The sequence below is a fragment of the Staurois parvus genome, unplaced genomic scaffold (genome assembly GCF_062004578.1).
Source record: "Staurois parvus isolate SC_StPar_1 unplaced genomic scaffold, SC_StPar_1.0 ptg000297l, whole genome shotgun sequence".
Lineage (NCBI taxonomy): Eukaryota > Metazoa > Chordata > Amphibia > Anura > Ranidae > Staurois > Staurois parvus.
The window spans coordinates 4,094,591-4,113,340 of record NW_028318093.1 but is presented as its reverse complement, the minus strand read 5'-3'; the positions used below and the strand labels follow the sequence as shown (position 1 = coordinate 4,113,340).

At 41.7% G+C, this 18,750-nt stretch overlaps 1 protein-coding gene across 1 annotated transcript; it reads left to right on the top strand.

The window, feature by feature from the left end:
• Positions 1 to 14,333, top strand: POLD4 (DNA polymerase delta 4, accessory subunit). Its single transcript, XM_089682736.1, has 4 exons — positions 1 to 281; positions 5,937 to 6,014; positions 11,622 to 11,733; positions 12,007 to 14,333. The coding sequence occupies exons 1-4, from the start codon at positions 104 to 106 to the stop codon at positions 12,029 to 12,031; spliced, it is 393 nt and encodes a 130-aa protein (XP_089538862.1). The 5' UTR covers positions 1 to 103; the 3' UTR covers positions 12,032 to 14,333.
• Positions 14,334 to 18,750: the final 4,417 nt, after the last annotated feature.

Sequence of the window (18,750 nt, the reverse complement as noted above, 5' to 3'; positions counted from 1 at the left end):
GACATAACAGCTGTAGGGGTGGAGAGGAGAACCAGCAACAAGGAAGAAGGAGCAAGAACACAGCAAACAAGTCCAGGCAAAGGAAGGGGCACTGCATAGGATCATGGGCAGAAAGAGAAAGCTGACAGATTGCCTGCCAGTAGTAAAACATGCTGAAGAGAGCAGAAGGAGAGCCGCAGAAAGAGCCAAGACCCTGGTAAAGGGGGAGGTAGAGCAGACACAGCCTGGGGGAGGCAAAGCCAAGAGGACCAGTCTGCAGAAAGAGAAGCAGGACCCAGGAGGTGAGGACTGATCACTGGGGTCATCTAGAGGGGCTGCATCTATGTCTGGATCTGTGACTTCATCTCACTTTCCTCATTTACCATTCAGTCTCCTGTTTGCTATATGCAGAGAGCTGATCTCTGCTTGTCACCAGTCTATGATTGTTTGGTGTACTTTGCCCATTGTAGGGAAAGTAACAGGTTCACATTATCCTTTCCAAGCCTAGGTTCACACCTAAGCATTTTCCGGTGCATTTTGCAGAAACACACTACAGTCCATTTAACATGATTTCCTATGAGACACGTTCACATCTCTGCGCTTTCACCGGGTGCGTTTTTTGAAAAGGGTCAGGGACTTTTTAAAACGCAAAACGTTGCATTTTGGTTTAATAGACTTCAATGGAGATGCTGCAGAAATGTATGTAGTGCGTTTTTGATGCGTTTTTGACACGTTTTAATCTGCCCAGCAACAAGTTGGGAAATAAAATGCAAAATTAATTAAAAACGTATGCAAAACGCACCTCAAAAAGCACTGCAGAAACGGATCAAATGCAAACTGCATAGGCGTGAACCTAGCCTATGGGCTAGTTCACACCAGGTGCAGTTCAGTGTGTTTTTTTCTGCATCAAAAATGCATGCACAGTGTTTTCCATGTATTCCAATGGCCCTGGTTCACACCATTGCAGCCAGTTCTAGTCAGTTTTCGGTGCAGAAAAAAAAGTAGAACATGCTGCAACATGCAGTTTGCTACGTTCCAATATGGTTCTGTGCAGAAAACATTTCTGCACAGAACCATACTGGAACGTAGCAAACTGCATCAAAACTGCGTGTGGTGTGAACTGTCAGCAAAACCGTATCCAGAATGCATCTGGAGTGCTTTTTTGCAGTGTGAACTGGCCCTAACTGTCTGTCTTATGGAACCGATTACCTCTGTCCTTCCTCAACTGTCCTCCTTTTTTTGGTTTAGAGACATATCTAAATCATTTTGCTATCCAACATTTCATATGGCATTAAATGCACCTTGCAAATGCTTTTATTGCATTATTATTATTATTATTCAGGATTTATATAGCGCCAACAGTTTGCTCAGCACTTTACAATATAACGGGAGACAATACAGCAACAATACAGTTCAATACAAGAGGGTTAGGAGGGCCCTGATCCTTGGAGCTTACAATCTAGGAGGGAGGGGCTGGTGGAACAAAAAGTAATAACTTTGAGGGATGAACTGATGGGAGAAAGAGAAAATTTGGTTATAGCTGAAGGCAGGATAGGCTTCTCTGAAGAGACAAGTATTCAGGGATCACCAAAGGCTCCATGCACACTAGCATTTTTTTAAGCTGAAAAACCGCTGGAAAAAACACTGGATAAAAAATGCTGGTAATAGCATTTTTAATAGCATTTAGGAGTGTTATCGTTTTATTAGCGTTTATATAGAACATGTAGAAAAAGCTGTTAGGAGTGCTTTAGTAGCTTTTAGGAGCATTTGTAGTTTTTTTCTGCTGGAAAAACGCTCTAAAAAACAATACAAAAACAACTTTTTTTCTGCTCCTAGACACTGAATCTCAAAAAACGTTACACATAGGATAACACAATTTAGCTTCTAGGAGCAGAAAAAAAAATGCTATATAAAAAAAAAAAACCCTAGTGTGCATGGAGCCTTGGGCCTCATGCACACAGGACGCTAAAAAAATCTAAAGCGTCAAGTGCTTGGGCATTCATTCATTTTATTGGCCAGAATAATAATTTATTTTGGCCATTCAAATTATTTAACACTCAAGCGCTAAACGTGTTAAAGCAAAGCTCCACCCAAAAAAGAAGTTCCGCTTTAAGATTTTGTATCTTTTTCTCTCAGCCAGAGGTGAAGATTGTAAGAAAACTCCCCCCAAAAAACTTGTGTGTAAATTAATAAAAATTAAAGCAGAGCTCCACCCGAAAGGGGAAGTTCCGCTTTAAAGACTGGTCCCCCGCTCCCCATTAAGGATTGGCACCTTTGGGGAGCGGGTACTCGAATTTGACAAGTACCCGCTCCCACTTCTGCTGCGATCGCCTTGGCCAGGGGTAGGCAACCTGCGGCTCTCCAGCTGTTGCAGGACTACAAATTCCATCATGCCTCTGCAAGTCATAGCTGTAACTGTCAGTTTTGTAATATTGCAATGCCTCATGGGAAATGTAGTTCCACAACAGCTAGAGAGCCGCAGGTTGCCTACCCCTGGCCTAGGCAATCAAAAGCGGAAGTTGTCCTCCCCCATCTCCCTCTCCGTAGTCTTGTGGGACATGTGACAGGTCCCAGAAGACTACGGGGCCATTCACAAAGTGCAGTGCTTCTCGCACATGGGCAGTAGGCACCCAGCTGTGAAGCTGCAAGCTGTCACAGCCGGGTGCCCACACTAAAGATGCCAACGCCAGGGAGAGAAGACGACCGACGAAACCAGTGGTGGTGAGGACACCGCTGGACCGAGGAACAGGTAAGTGGCTGTATTTTAAAAGTCAACAGCTACAGTTTATGTAGCTGATGACTTTTTTTTTTAGGTGGAACTCCGCTTTAAGGCACGTTTAAACACATTTAGCCGCGTCAAATGTTTTTTCCTGGCAAAACGCTTCTGTTCCTGGACGCACTGGCCCTGGGGTTTTTTTCCTGCTGGTAAACATGAGGCCGAAAAATGGAGTAGGAGATAGTCAAACAGATTAGGGTAGAGAGTTCCATAGGATGGGAGAGGCTCTGGAGAAGTCCTGGAGATGAGCATGTGAGGAGGAGACAAAGCATTGATTTTTAAATACTAAAGGGAAAGGAAATCAGTGGGTTAAACAAATTATTTTGCATATGGATTTTTCATGGTGTGTTTACCGTCCTAGGGAATAGTGCTGGGCATGTTTGGACAAAGATTCCAACCTACGTGTGTGAGCCGACTAGGAGGCTGTCACCTGCATAGGCCAATCATCTGCAGCAGGGGCAATCAGCATATATTAATTTATTATAGCGCATCAGTTTACACAGCACATTATATATGTATATTGTACATTCACATTAGTCTCTGCCCTCAAGGAGCTTACAATCTAAGGTACCTAAGGAACATATGCACTAGGGCCAGTTTGGACAGGAGCCAATTTACCTACCAGGCAGGCACAGGAAGAACATGCAGACACCAGGCAGGGAGTGCCGCGGCCACAGATTGGCCTGCACAGGTGACAGTTTCCCGGGGGGATCACACATGGGGGTTCGGATCCTTGTCTGAACATGTCCAAGCTCATCACTGCTGGGGAATGTGGTTAGATGTGTCCTTTGATATATACTTTATGCTACAAGCTACCAGAAAGTTGGACAGTGCAACTTGTGTTTGCCATGCATACTTGCCCTCCTGCAAGAATACATGGTATGGGGAACACATGACATCCCCTCCTGCCTTCCACAGTAGACTTAGTGGTCAGTCACCAGGTCCAAACAGGGCCGTGGATAAGGGGGTACCACCAGTCCTCTGTATGGGGCCCAGGCATCTAGTTGACCAGCATGGCTGGGGGGCAATTACTGGAACCGATCCCTATGTATGGCTCTCTCTGCAGCAGCTGAAAGCTGGCTTCTTCTCTCCATCCCGCTGGCTTTTGGCTGCTGCAGAAAGAACCATACAGAGGATCAGGAGGTAATTGCCCCCCTCACCTCACTGAACACCCTCCATGTGCACCATACACTTCCCTCTACTGCCCAGGCCCCCCCCCCGTGTACCCTCTTTAGTGCTGCTGGCTTCCTTCCTCTCTTTCCCATCGGCAGCTGCAATCCCACAATAGGATTCTTCAGAATGGAGAGTGGGGGGAGGGTCCAGTAAATATGCCACATTTACCAGCCCCGTCCTTTCCTGAATGAACACGAGTGATTGGTACTGATCACTCACTGTGTTCATTCATTACTGAAGCATAGTAAACTGTGTTTATTTGAGGGGGACCTGTCAAGTTGTCTGTATGGGGCCCCTTGGTTTCTAACAGAAGCCCTGGATCCAAACACTGTTTCATGAGTGCAGGGGAGTGTACATAGCATACACAGGACTTTCAGGGGTGCCTGGCTGCAAATGTGAGCAGTCTGTCTGTGTTCTGATCCATGCAGTGGTTCCGCATGGATGTACATTTGAAGATGCCCTTGGAGATTTGTGCAGATCCTCGCAGCCACCCACCTGTCATTGATTTGAACAGGCTGCCTGCCCTCGGCTACATGGAACACCTCTGCATCCTGCACTGGCAAAGGCGGCCCTTCGCTCTGATATACGATTGGTACAGCTGTGTGAATGAGACCATGCAGACCCGGAACAATCATACAGCAAAGAAAGTCAGAGAAAATTCAGAGCTCCATATCTGTCTACTTTAACCTAGTGAGTGACTGAGAAGCTACTGAAACCAGATCAGTATGATAGTCCAGCATAAGGCTTCATGCACACTGGTTTATTGTAAAGGCTGTTTCTTGTGACAAGAGAAAATTAAAAACGCTCCTAAGCCACGTTTTTCAAATGTGTTTAGTCGTGTTTACATGCGTTCAAGTGCATTTGGGCGTTTATTTCATTGGCTAGAATTTTCATTTATTCTGCCATTAAAATTAATAAATGCTCAAGCACAAAATGTGCCTAGAGCTTTGATGCATTTAGGTTCATTTTGCTGTTTTTATGCTCAAAAGCTCCTCTCCTGAATTCGATTCTTCTGCATTCAGGAACAGGAGCTTAGACTGCCTGTAAACGCTGCTGCTCCTAAAGGGATCTTTCACATGGGACGGACCTGTTTAGCGGATCCGCTTGCTCAGCAGGGAATCTCTCTGCTGATCCCCCCTGAGCAAGTGGATGACAGCTCTGTGTCTGCTCCACTGCTGCAGAGCAGACACAGAGCTGCTCGCTCTCCTCAATGGGCAGTTGGATGAAAACAGACCGCCTGTCCATTTTCATCCGATCCAATCCAACAGACAGAAGGGGAATTGGATCCCCACCCATCCCTTTTTGGTGGATTGGATGCCAGCGAGTGTAAACGGACACATGTCCATTTACACCCGCCGCTCCATAGAGGAGAATGGAGGTTCCGATCGGGTCCACCTGAAAAATAGGCAGGCTGACCCAATTTAAACGTTTGTGTGAAAGAGCCCAAGCTCTTGTAAATGGAACGCATGGACACATAGGCTTTTATTGATGTGCGTTCAGGGGCACAAAAGCCCCAAAGACATCAGTGTGCATGAGGCCTCATACAAATATACAAAACTACATCAAATAAAGCTGCATACAAAATATAGTCCAAAAAGAGGATGACATTCTTTTGCTCTATGAGTATTTTCATTGTGTATTCCTAATACCAGTAATATCACGTGGTCTTACCTTCAGCTACTATGGAATCCTCATTAATAAAGTCTCAGGTGAATGATACTTTCTGCAACATGTAACTTCTATTGCAAGATGTTGAAAATAGTATATGACATTGGCTGGAAAACTAGATCAAGACTTCTCATTTTGCAGTTTTTTAATTAAAATGTTTCCAAAATTCAAAAATATATCAGACTTGCATGTAACTAGTACACAAAGCAGTATGTGATTGAAAATATCCTAACTCACCATCCAGATCGAATGATGTTCTCCAAAAATATGTATTGATTTGCCAGTTTTTCTAATTGCAAGAATATGTTGGTGATTATATACATTTGTTTTTGTCCTGTAGTTGCTCCAACCCCAAAACTAACCCCATTGGAGAAGCTTGTCCAGTTTGACCTAAATTGGAATTTTGGACCTTGTACAGGTGAGAGATCATTTCTTGTTAGCAGCTAGGCCTCACTGGCATTTTTGGCAGGTTAACCCATCTAGATCAGTGTTTCTCAACCTTTTTTCGGTCAAGGCACCCTTTAAAATTATGGACAGTGTTCAAGCACCACATTCTAAAATGTGAAAAACTATTCTAATAGTTTTATATAACGCAGCAACATCCACACACATAGGACACCCAACATTAGAGTTTATTTATTCTTCCAAAGCAAATACACTTTTGCACACTGGTACTGACTAGTATTCCAGTGTTTCTTCTCTCCCTCAGTTTTTCTCCATCACTGAGCTAATGTGACACCAACACTGATGGAGAGGGGCAGGGGAGGGTCAAACTAGGATGCTGTGCAGGCAGCTGACATCCTCCTTATCAACTGGTAACGTCACTGGCTGTCAGGACACCAGCAGCTAGAAGATCATAATGGTTCACAATGAAAGCCTGTGACTTTGTGTAACTAAAAGGCAGGCTTATTCCACCCGCTGGCTTGCATAAAAGTTTTGGGCAATTTTTAGACATTTTGCCAAGGCACCCCTGAAGAAACCTCAAGGCACCCCAGGGTGTCTGGGCACCCTGGCTGAGAAAGGCTGATCTAGAGCATACAGAAAGGGGTGGGGAATAGCAATTAGGAGCACAGAAAAGGCGCAGAGAAATGTAAATACACAGTTAGGCATAAATCTTAACAGTTTCCTTGAATTTTGCTTTAACACTGAATGCCAGAGAAAGTAAAAATCCTCTCCTGCAGTTGGGCTGCCTCCACATTGCAAGGGTTAAATGCTTATTTAGGTCTAGGGAAACAAGCAAAACACTTTTATTTACCCTATCCTCCGCTCCTGCAGGCTCCAGTTCTTGCTGCCTCTTCTCCTCTTGCCCCAGCAGCCTAATGTCCTCTGACATCATCAAGACCAATGCAGTGTCCATAGCCTTGGATATGAGGACGGCAAGAGACAGTCCACTGCTGGAACATACAGGTGAAACTCGAAAAATTAGAATATCGTGCAAACGTTCATTTATTTCAGTAATGCAACTTAAAAGGTGAAACTATTATATGAGATAGACTCACTACATGCAAAGCAATGTAGTTCAAGCCTTGATTTGTCATAATTGTGATGATTATGGCTTACAGCTCATGAAAACCCCAAATCCACAATCTCAGAAAATGAGAATATTGTAAAAAGGTGCAATATTCTAGGCTCAAAGTGTCCCCCTCTAATCAGTTAATTAAGCCATAACACCTGCAAAGGGTTCCTGAGCCTTTATATGGTCTCTCAGTCTGGTTCAGTAGGAATCACAATCATGGGAAAGACTGCTGACCTGACAGTTGTGCAGAAAACCATCACTGACACCCTCCATAAGGAGGGAAAGCCTCAAAAGGCAATTGCAAAAGAAGTTGGATGTTCCCAAAGTGCTGTATCAAAGCACATTAATAGAAAGTTATGTGGAAGGGAAAAGTGTGGAAGAAAAAGGTGCACAAGCAGCAGGGATGACCGCAGCCTGGAGAGAATTGTCAGGAAAAGGCCATTCAAAAGTGTTGGGGACTTTCACAAAGAGTGGACTGAGGCTGGAGTCAGTGCATCAAGAGCCACCATACACAGACGGATCCTGGACATGGGCTTCAAATGTCGTATTCCTCTTGTCAAGCCGCTCCTGAACAACAAACAACGTCAGAAGCGTCTTACCTGGGCTAAAGAAACAGACCTGGTCTGTTGCTCAGTGGTCCAAAGTCCTCTTTTCTGATGAGAGCAACTTTTGCATCTCATTTGGTAACCAAGGACCCAGAGTATGGAGGAAGAATGGAGAGGCACACACTGCAAGATGCTTGAAGTGTGAAGTTTCCACAGTCTGTGTTGATTTGGGGAGTCATGTCATCTGCTGGTGTTGGTCCACTGTGCCTCATTAAGTCCAGAGTCAACGCAGCCGTCTACCAGGAGATTTTGGAGCACTTCATGCTTCCTTCCGCAGACGAGCTTTATGGGGATGCTGACTTTATTTTCCAGCAGGACTTGGCACCTGCCCACACTGCCAAAAGCACCAAAACCTGGTTCAATGACCGTGAGATTACTGTTCTTGATTGGCCAGCAAACTCGCCTGACCTGAACTCCATAGAGAATCTATGGGGCATTGCCAAGAGAAAGATGAGAGACATGAGACCGAACAATGCAGAAGAGCTGAAGGCCGCTATTGAAGCATCTTGGTCTTCCATAACACCTCAGCAGTGCCACAGGTTGATAGCTTCCATGCCATGCCGCATTGAGGCAGTAATTGCTGCAAAAGGGGCCCAAACCAAGTACTGAGTACATATACATGCTTATACTTTTCAGAGGTCCGATATTGTTCTATGTACAATCCTTGTTTTATTGATTGCATGTAATATTCTAATTTTCTGAGATTGTGGATTTGGGGTTTTCATGAGCTGTAAGCCATAATCATCACAATTATGACAAATCACGGCTTGAACTATCTTGCTTTGCATGTAATGAGTCTATCTCATATATTAGTTTCACCTTTTAAGTTGCATTACTGAAATAAATGAACTTTTGCACGATATTCAAATTTTTCGAATTTCACCTGTAAGGGAGCATCGGCTGCTGTGGGACTGGAGAATTGGGTAAATAAACTGTTTTTCCCATCCCCTAGACTTAAAGAAGTATTTAACCCTTGCAGTGCTGGTGTCCCCTGAAGTTTTAAATTGTTAGAATTGCATAAAGGTGTAGAGCAGTGTGCAGAAATTAATTGATAATATTAAATTTCAACGTTAGGTACATCCTGGTATATATATATAATGGATTTGAGCATAGGCTTTTTTTTAGTTCTGTTGCATAGTGCAAATCATTGACCTGATTTGGTAGCTCTCCTCTAAATAGGGTTGATTTACTAAAGGTGAAGAGCATGTTCACTTTTAAAGGAAATTTTCACTTTCAAACTGCGTTTTCACTTATCTTAGTGAATTAACCTCTTCCCTTCCAGCCCATGTTAATAAACGGCCAGACAGGAGCGCTACCGATACGGGGGGATGTTTCTAAACGTCCCCCCGCATCCATTGCCTGTGCGTGCTCCCTGGGAGCGCGCGGAACTGCGATCAGTGCCCGCTGTATCCAGAGGACACAGCGAAACACAGATTGCTGTATGGGACCTCTGTGTGAAGTCCCAATTCGTTTGATCACTGATTGGCTAATTAGTCATCACATGAATAGTAGTAAACAAGATGTCACTTCCTGACATCATTGCTTACTACTTGTGAAATCTGTGAATGATCACAGAGGTCACATGGTACAAGGCTATTCACAACAGCCTTGTACCATGTGACAAGTTGTGACCAATCACAGCTCGCACAGTATTTATCAATGGCTGCAGGAATGCAGACAGAGAGAAGGAGAAATGATTGCTTTTACAACCTTTATGGGTGTAAACACAATCAGTGTAAGAGAAAAAAAAAATCTTCATAACCCCCCACAAGTAGTACAGTGTCGCTATGGTGACACTGTACTGCTAGGGTGATAGTATGTTAAAAAAACATAAATAATAATAAGAAAAATTAAAATAAAAATGTAAAAACTATTTTAAAAATTATAATTTTTGGTTATAAACTAATTTGGGTTATTTTTTTATTTTTTTTTACTAAAAAGATAGATGAATACATTTTGGCCAAGATTTATGAAGAAAGATTGTTTATTTGCAAAATTTTATAAGAAAAACACTTTTTTTTCAAAATTTTTGGACTTTATATAGCAAAAAATTAAAAATCCCAGTGGTGAATAAATACCACCAGAATAAAGTTTTTTCTGTCTCAAAAAAATGCTAAAAAATTCATATGGGTACAGTGTTGCATGACCGTGCAATTGTCATTCAAAGTGTGATAGCACTGAAAGCTGAAAATTGGCCTGGACTGGAAGGGGGTGAAAGTATCCGGACTTCAAGTGGTTAAGTGAAACAAAGTGAAAATTCCATTTGCAAAGAATTCCCAGGCATATGCAAGAAGAATGAAAAAAATTAAAAGTTTTTAGCTTTGCACATGTTGCATAAATGAAGCACAACTTCACCTATTTCACTAAAGTGAAAATTGACTTTGCGAAGGGAACATGCTCTGCTCCTTTAGTGTACCAACCACTATATCTCTTCTGCAATAAAAATGTCTTACCTTCCTTCTTGCAAGTTTCTGGTACATTGAAACACCATTTAAAATGTTTATAATTTAAAGCCCAACTCCAGAGAAATTAAAAATAAATCACTTTTACAGTGCCCTACCCCCACCAACAAAAGGGTTAAAAGCTTCTTATGCCTAAGGGTTACCATTCAAGCAGCTTTAATACCTTATACCCCAGATCCAGCTGGCTTCAGTGTTTTCCTCTTCTGCCTGAAGTGCCACTCTGTGACAATATCCTTGGTGTCATCATGTACACTGCAGGGACATTAACCCCATATTTTATGCTAAGGAGGCTGGAGTGCGACTGGAGCTGGTTGCAGCACTGGAAGGAGCTTGCTGGATTGAGGAGTAGGGTAAGTAGACAGCCATAGATGGATTGAATGATGGTTCAGCAGGGACTAGCTGAGATTCAATTAATCTATGGGCAAGCTGATTGTACCAAAGTTGATCCATCGATAGACTGGAGTACAACCAACCTGTCAGATTGTTAGCATGCGATTACTGCCTGCAGCTATAGCTGCAAACAAGTAATCATTGTGTTCTCCAGGCAGGGACAGCTCCTTGCCAGGAGAACACAATAGGGTTTATTTACTAAAGCTGGAGAGTCCAAAATCAGACTCCCTTCTGCATAGAAACCAGTCAGCTTCCAGGTTTCATTGCCAAAGCTTCATTGAACAAGCTGAGGTTAGAAGCTGATCGGTTTCTATGCAGAAGGGAGTCTGATTTTGGACTCTCCAGCTTTAGTAAATAAACCCCAATATCTCCACAAGAGGGATTCCCCCTCCAACACTGACTGTGATGGGGGGAATTGAGCAATTTTCTTTCCTGCAACCCGTAGAAAGATAGATGCATAACCTATGGCTTGCCCTAATCCTCAGCTCTAGACCAGTGATCTCCAAACTGTGGCCTACAGGCTGGATGTTGTCCTTTGCTTAACTTTATCTTTGGACACTACTATACCCACTGTTTCAAGGCACTATTCCTCCCACTGACATCAATGATGTGGCACCATTCCCTCCACTGACACCAATGATAAGGCACTATTCCTCCCACTGACACCAACATGGGGGCCCTTTGTTTGGAAAGTCTGGGGATCCCTTGAAATGCCTGCAGGATGGATGTTGTCCTTTGCTTAACTTTATCTTGGGACACTACCATTCCCACTGTTTCAAGGCACTATTCCTCCCACTGACATCAATGATGAGGCACTATTCCTCCTACTGACACCAACATAGGGACCCTTTGTTTGGAAAGTCTGAGGATCCTTTGAAATGCGGGGGGGGAGGGGGCACTGCAAGGGTGGATTTTTAATTTTCCCAGTGTGGGGCTTTAAAGATAATTATTTTGTTATAGTTTTCCTTTAAGCCACCTATATAAATAAGGCCCAATGTCATTTGTATCACATAAGTAATTTATGTATTTCTGAACCATCTAATCACCTTTAGGTATCTCAAGGATGGAGCGCTGGCAGAGAGCACAGGATTTGGGACTAATGCCACCACAGGACATAAAGCAGATCCTCCTGGCGCACAGTGCAGATCCTCAGTATCAGCAGAAGTAAGTTTTTGGCAGATGAACATGAGTTCATTTACTGTATGTCCAATATACTGCAGATATCTTGAGAGTTTCTGAGGAAGAGCATTGTGTGGAAAACCAAGATAAGAGGGTAGGCACATACAGGCACCATCGGTGCTGGATATCCAGATGAATCTAGCCTGTCACTTTGTACAGGATCTCTCTGTTGTTTGTGTCCAACACTACGTTTAAAAAATGTTGAATATTCTCAATACACTGTATGGATGGCAAATGATATCTTATTATCTGTTTTAGCCTTTGGAACACTTATGCCATCTAAAGAGAACAGAACAGAAGTGATGACCAAGACTGAATGGAAGCTGAGAAGGACGAGATGGCTCAGATTGGGCCACACAGGAAAAAGTGCCTTGCTTAACATTATTCTCTGTTTAAGGAGATTACATTTAAATCCACGTATAGGGACTATATTTGAATTGTTTTGTTGGTTACTTTGTAGTAAAGCTGATAAATCTTATTCAGTAAGTCAAGAGCAATGCTAATTACAAATACCCATAGCAGCCAATAGGAACTCAATCCTTTATTGCTGGCCTTCAAAAATTAGGCCACAAGCACAATAACCGGTAAGCCATGTTTGGCTGCAGTCTGGTTCTATGGGTTGATAAGCTTTCCACATTGTCATGGCCTTTTATTAAACCTAATAAAGTGTGCCTGTACTTTGATCTTCCAGTTATGTTAGTTCTTCAGTAATGCTTAAGGGTTAAGTTTAAAGTCTGCTTGATTCCCACTTAAAGAGGTCTTGTTGCTAGTCTTCCAAAATTAAGCCACAGGCACCATGTAAAAGAATATCATTGATACTCAACTTTCCAGCAGGAGGTGATGCCAACCTTTGCTCTGTTCAAAAGCTACAGCTACCACTGGTAATGGACACATCTGGAAACATAAGATTTATGGTCCCCAGATATAGTCCCTTGTGGCTCCTCCTGCCAACCACTATGTCACTATAGTGTCCTGTATTGATATAGAAGCTGGTGGCAGGATAGATTGCTAGCAGCAACCCTAGCTCTTGAACAAAGATTGATTTTACAGCTCATTTGACATGTAAGTATAACTAATGTTTTTTTAACACGGTGCTTATGGCTAAATGTATGAAGACTACAGGCAGGGTCTCTTTAAGCTCCATCCCATCATGTTTGTATGTTGCCATGACAGTGCTAAGGGGGTTGGCAAGAGGGAGAATTATGTGTGGCGGGCACTCAGAAAAAGTGGCCCCCCTGAAGGATTAAGTCATAATGTACTAATATGCACTATATACTAGTACATTATGACAGGCTTTCCTACAAACGGAGACCTTCAGCGATGTCCATCCTAACCCGTTCTTCCTACCAGGTTTCATATCTTCGGCCACTTGATTGGCCGAGCTCAGGTAACTTTACATCGCTGCTACATACAGAGTGGGCCGTAAATGTGGTCTGAGCTGCGCATGTGTGGCTCAGATCACATTACCCACTGACAGGCAGGGGGGGGGACATTTAAGACAGAAGAGACCTGTAGGGTGCTTCGGTTATAAAAAGTCTGCCTTGTCAGCAAATTTTTAAATTATTGACTTTACTACCTATTTAGGTAGACATATATTCACTATTGCCATGCTACCCCACCACTCCATTTTGCTGTTGGAGTAGAAAGACCTAGCCCTGTATAGGCTCGTGTCAAATGATGTTGGAGTTTATGGAAGGTTAATGACTTCTTCCCTTTCCTCATGTGATAATATCCAGGACTGGAGAATAGCCTCTCAAGCCTGTGCACTACATGATGGGAGCTGGTCACCTACCCCCCTAAGGCAGCCATACATGGCTCAAAACCACTCTGACAACATGGATGCAGGAGTCTCCGTTGCTGGCTATTATATTTGGGCACTTGTGACTGCCTGCATACAATGGCATTGCTGAACAGTTATTGCATCTAATAGGTTTCAGTCATTTTCTTGATGATCGTTTTCCCCCTGGCTCAGCTGATTTTTGGTGCTTCAGGGTCACCCATGGTTTAAATTTTGGTTAGTTCAGCAGGACTTCAGAAAGCTGAAATTCAACCTATTTATGGCCAGAATTATATTCAGAAGCACTGATAGAGGAATGGAGTTATGGAATAGCAGAGTGAAGATAAGAGTGTCAGCGAGTGAACCTGTTATTTTGCTTTAAATGATGAAAATGACAGAGTCTCTTTATAGTACTGGAGGCTTGGCCATCACATTTCCAACAAGGACAGTGCCATCTTTGTGACCCCCATCATTTTTCTAGCATATTGGGGTTAATTTGCTAAAATTGGAGAGTGCAAAATCTGGTGAAATCTGCATAGAAACCAATCAGCTTCCAGGTTTATTGAACAAGCTGACATTAGAAGCTGGCTGCATGGCATGCTGCACCAGATTTTGCACTCTCCAGTTTTAGCAAATCCACCCCATTGCCTTCTACAAAAAGATAGATGCCCTAAATGACTATATAGTATATGTTTTTATGTTTTAAGATTGAAAGAAAATGTATCTATTTAGTTTGATTTTCCATGTATATAAAAAAGTTGTGTTATAAAAATGTTCTTAAAATAAATATTTTTGGTGTTCATTTTAACTACATGTGTATGTTTTGCTTTGTTTGTGTAGGGTTGAGGGAGTATATTTTCTTATTCAGCGCTTCAAAGAAAGCCTTTCAGGATAAAAAAAAAATAACCACTTGCCCTCTGGAAGGTTTTACCCCCTTCCTGACCAGGGCATTTTTTACTATTCGGCACTATGCTACTTTAACTGACAATTGCGACACTGCACCCAAATGAAATTTATATCATTTTTTTCACACAAATGTGCTATAAATTAAAAAAGACTGACATCTAGAAAAAAACAATATTTTTTTACTTTCTGAGATAAAACATTTCTAATACAAAAAATGTTTAAAAATCTAAATTCTTTATAAGCTTAAGCCAAAATGTATTCTGCTACATATTTTTGGTAAAAAAAATCCCAATAAGTGTATATTAATTGGTTTGCGTGAAAGTTATAGCATCTACATGAGATGTATACTGGATTTTTTATTTATTTATTTATTTTATACTAGTAATGGCGGTTATAGTGGGACTGTGATAGTGTGGTGGGCAATCTGACACTAACTCTTTGTGAATTGACTAACTGGCACTGACATCTCCAGTGACACTAATACAGTGATCAGTGCTAATAATATACACTGACACTATACTAATAACACTGGCTAGGAAGGGGTTAACATCTAGGGCCAATCAAAGGGTTAACTGTGTGTCTAACAATGCTTGGTGGGTTTACTGTGTGCTGATTTACTAAGGAATTTGCCGGTTTTATTCCCTGCATTCCAGGGGGAAAAGAAAAAAAGAACGGCACATCTCTGCTGTCTGGACCAAGCTCTGTGTTGTTTACAATCACAGAGCTCTGTCTTGTCTTCCGCTTTGCTGATCACTGGTTCCCAGCCATAAATTATTGCCTGGGACCCGCTGCTTGGCTTGTGCTGTAACTAATCACAGCACAACTGGGGCAGTGGGCAACTGCCACTGACTTGTTTTTAAAGCTGAACTCCAGGAATTATTGTTTTTAAACTTACATTGGATCATTCTGGTTACATCTACTTCTTCATATCTCACATCTACAGGGCTGCTGGGGATGCAGAAACTCACTAGTAGCCTGTGCAGCATACTCTTGGCTCTGGTCTCTTCTGAGTGCTGCTTGAGTGACTTCCCATCTATTTATCAAACACAGTGGGTTGTTTACTTGACCCCTCTGCCATTCAGAGAACATTTTGTATTTTTAGTGAATACAAAGTGGGCTAGTGTAAATCTAACCTTAAAGAGAACTGAACTTATCCATACAGTGTGTTTGTCTAGTAAAGCATTTTTTATTAGCTGGCTCTGCCATTGCTCAGCCCACCGCACCCCGTCTTCTTCAGACCAGCTGATCACTTTTCGTGTTAAAGTGTTACTAAACCCAGGACCCTGCATTCACTATATCTGGTTTCCCACAGTACACACAATATGGAAATGCAATTGTTTTAGTAATTATTAACTGCTAAATACCTTTTCTCATCAGCAGTTAGAGCAGTCTTGCGACTTCTATCAGTGTCCAGAAGAGCACTAGCTAAAGCTTGTAGGAAGAGTTTTCTTTCTGCTCTAGGAGGATGCAGAACCCCTGACCTCTGCCTGGACAGTGCTGATTGGCCCTGTGCTGATCACATGCACTCTCCTAAGAAAAAAAAAAACCTCTCTAGCAATACACACCAAACTGAGCATGTGCATGTGGCTACGGATTCAGTCTGTCTTATCAGGACATAAGACGTGGACATTTGAACCAGAGTAGACAGGATCAAACGGCCTTTTTACACAATGCAGAGGATTAACCCCTTAGGTTCTACAGTGAGAATAACAAGCGTGCTTTACTGCATATACAGACTAATTTACTGTTGTGGGTTTAGTAACACTTTAAAGTAGGTGTAAACCTTAATAGGATGACATTGTGTTTGCAAAAGCATTTCATTCTCAGGGTGGGGTTCCTGATGGTGACATTGGTAGAACATGCCTATGCTGTGAGCATACATACCCTTATAGTCTCCATTGTAAGCCTGAGTAATAGAGGGACAATGCTGGAGAAAAACTGGGAGACGGGAATGGAGTGTTGTCACCAAGTAACAGGAAGTGCCTGAACAAGGACCTTCATGACAGGATTACAGGTATTATTTTGATGAAAGCTCCAGTTACAGTTTACCCTCTTAACCTGCTGGTGCCGACGTAAATAGAAATATGTGACATCACGAAGGTAGGCCTTATTATGATGAAAGTAAATAAAAAAACTCTGCAACCTCCAATGTGTAAAAATTTCACAAAATTAAATTTGTGTAAAAATTTCACAAAATTAAATTAGTGCAAACATTTCTTCCTATTAACTAAATGTGCTGCAAAACACTAAACTGTGTTCCCACATCAAACCATGAATAATTGTATTATAAGGTGCTGCGTAACATTAACATAATCAGAAATAATCAAAACTCCAAACAAATATTATATATGTGAGATGCTGCAAACAAACCAATATCATAAAAATATATATATATATGGAAAATATATCAATGTTTTACCATTATGTATGCATATAGAATAATAACCAATACCGTGTTCAAATCAGGGACGGACTGATTTGGAAACTCGGGCGCTGCCTGAGGGCCCAGGGTCAGTAGGGGGCCCCATGAGATGCCCCTGGTACCTTTTTTATAGGCTTTTTTGAGTTTGGGCAAGGACACAGGGGCCCCATGATCCCCTATTGCCGGGGGCCCCATGAGTTGTCAGTCCGCCCCTGGTTCAAATATAAAAAAAACACAATAAAAATCAAATTCCAAAATTGTGCAAGTGAGGGGGTTCCAACACCTCTGTAATATTGTAAATGTAGTACACAACTAGTTCAAGACAGTTCTGTTCCTATTATCACAAAAGGGTCCCATGTTAACCACTTCAATACTGGGCACTTTTACCCCCTTCCTGCCCAGGCCAATTTTCAGCTTTCAGTGTTGTCGCACTTTGAATAACAATTGTGCGGTCATGCAACACTGTACCCATAAAAAAAATTCTATTATTTTTTTTACACAAATATAGCTATCTTTTGGTCATATTTAATCATCACTGATTTTTTTCACACAAATAGAGATTCTATTTTTTATTTCTTGCTAAATAAAACAACACAATCCTGAAACTTTTGAAAAATAACGCATTTTTCTTTTTTTCTGTTATAAAATTTTGCAAATAAATAACATTTCTTCATAAATTTAGATCAAAATGTATTCTGCTACATTTCTTTGGTGAAAATACTCCAAATTAGTGTATATTATTTAGTCTGTAGGAAAGTTATAGAGTCCACAAACCATAGTATATATATATGACAATCGATCAATCCTGGTGTACTGACAGCCCATCAAATTACCCATTTTTGCAAAATAGAGAGCTCAAGGTATTTAGTAAGAGGCATGGTGAGTTTTTTGGAGGTTTTACTTTTTTGGTACAATTTTTTGGAAAATGTAGAAATTAAAAGAAAAAAATAAGTCATTTTTTTTTTACATATTGTCAATAGTCCAGTGTACAGTGTTATTATACAACTGGTGTGGCGGTGATAAGAGACACTGACTGGTGACAGCATATAAAAAAAATTAAAATGTAATTTAAATTTTTTTTCACATTTTTATATATTTTTTAGTACATTATTTTTTCCTTTTCTTACTATTTTGTTTTTTTCAACACTGTGACCAAAGCAATACAATGTTACCATAGTAACATTGAACTGCTCTGGGCAAGTGATCAGGAATTTTTTTTTATTGCTATTTCAGTGTATTTCATTGATATTTGCAATCATTGAAGCCGCAAGCTGTCACAGCCAGGTGCCCACACTGAAGATGTCGGTGCCTGGAACACCAGACATCTGGTGAAACGGGCTGCGGGGAGGACACCGCGGGATCGTGGGACAGGTGAGTGACAGTTTTTTTAGCTGCTGACTTTTATTTGTTTACAGTGTGAGTGGAACTCCGCTTTAAGCTAGATCAGGGTCTGTCAGTGTTGGTTCACACTACTGAGTCCTGAAAGTCGTGCAACTTGCGGTGCGACTTTGCTGGCGGTTTGATGGTGACTTGATGTGAGTTAAGTACCACTTTGAAGTGACTTTCATGCCATGAGACTTTGCCTGTGGCCAATGAGAATATCAGCTACAGCTAATCTTCCTGTAATATCAGATCCAAATTACATCAATATAGATGAGGATCCGATTTGGAGGCGACTTCCATTAAAGTCTATGGGCACAAGTCGGATAGAAGTCACCTTGAAGTAGTACAGGAACCTTTTCTAAAGTCAGAGCGACTTCAGTAGTGCAAATTAACACAGCTCTCATTGACTAATATGGGATTTCACATGACATGGGACTTGGGGTCTCACAGGTCAGATCCCAAGTCGTGGCAGTGTGAACTGAGCCTTAGGGTTAGTGTCTTTTAGATGGAATTA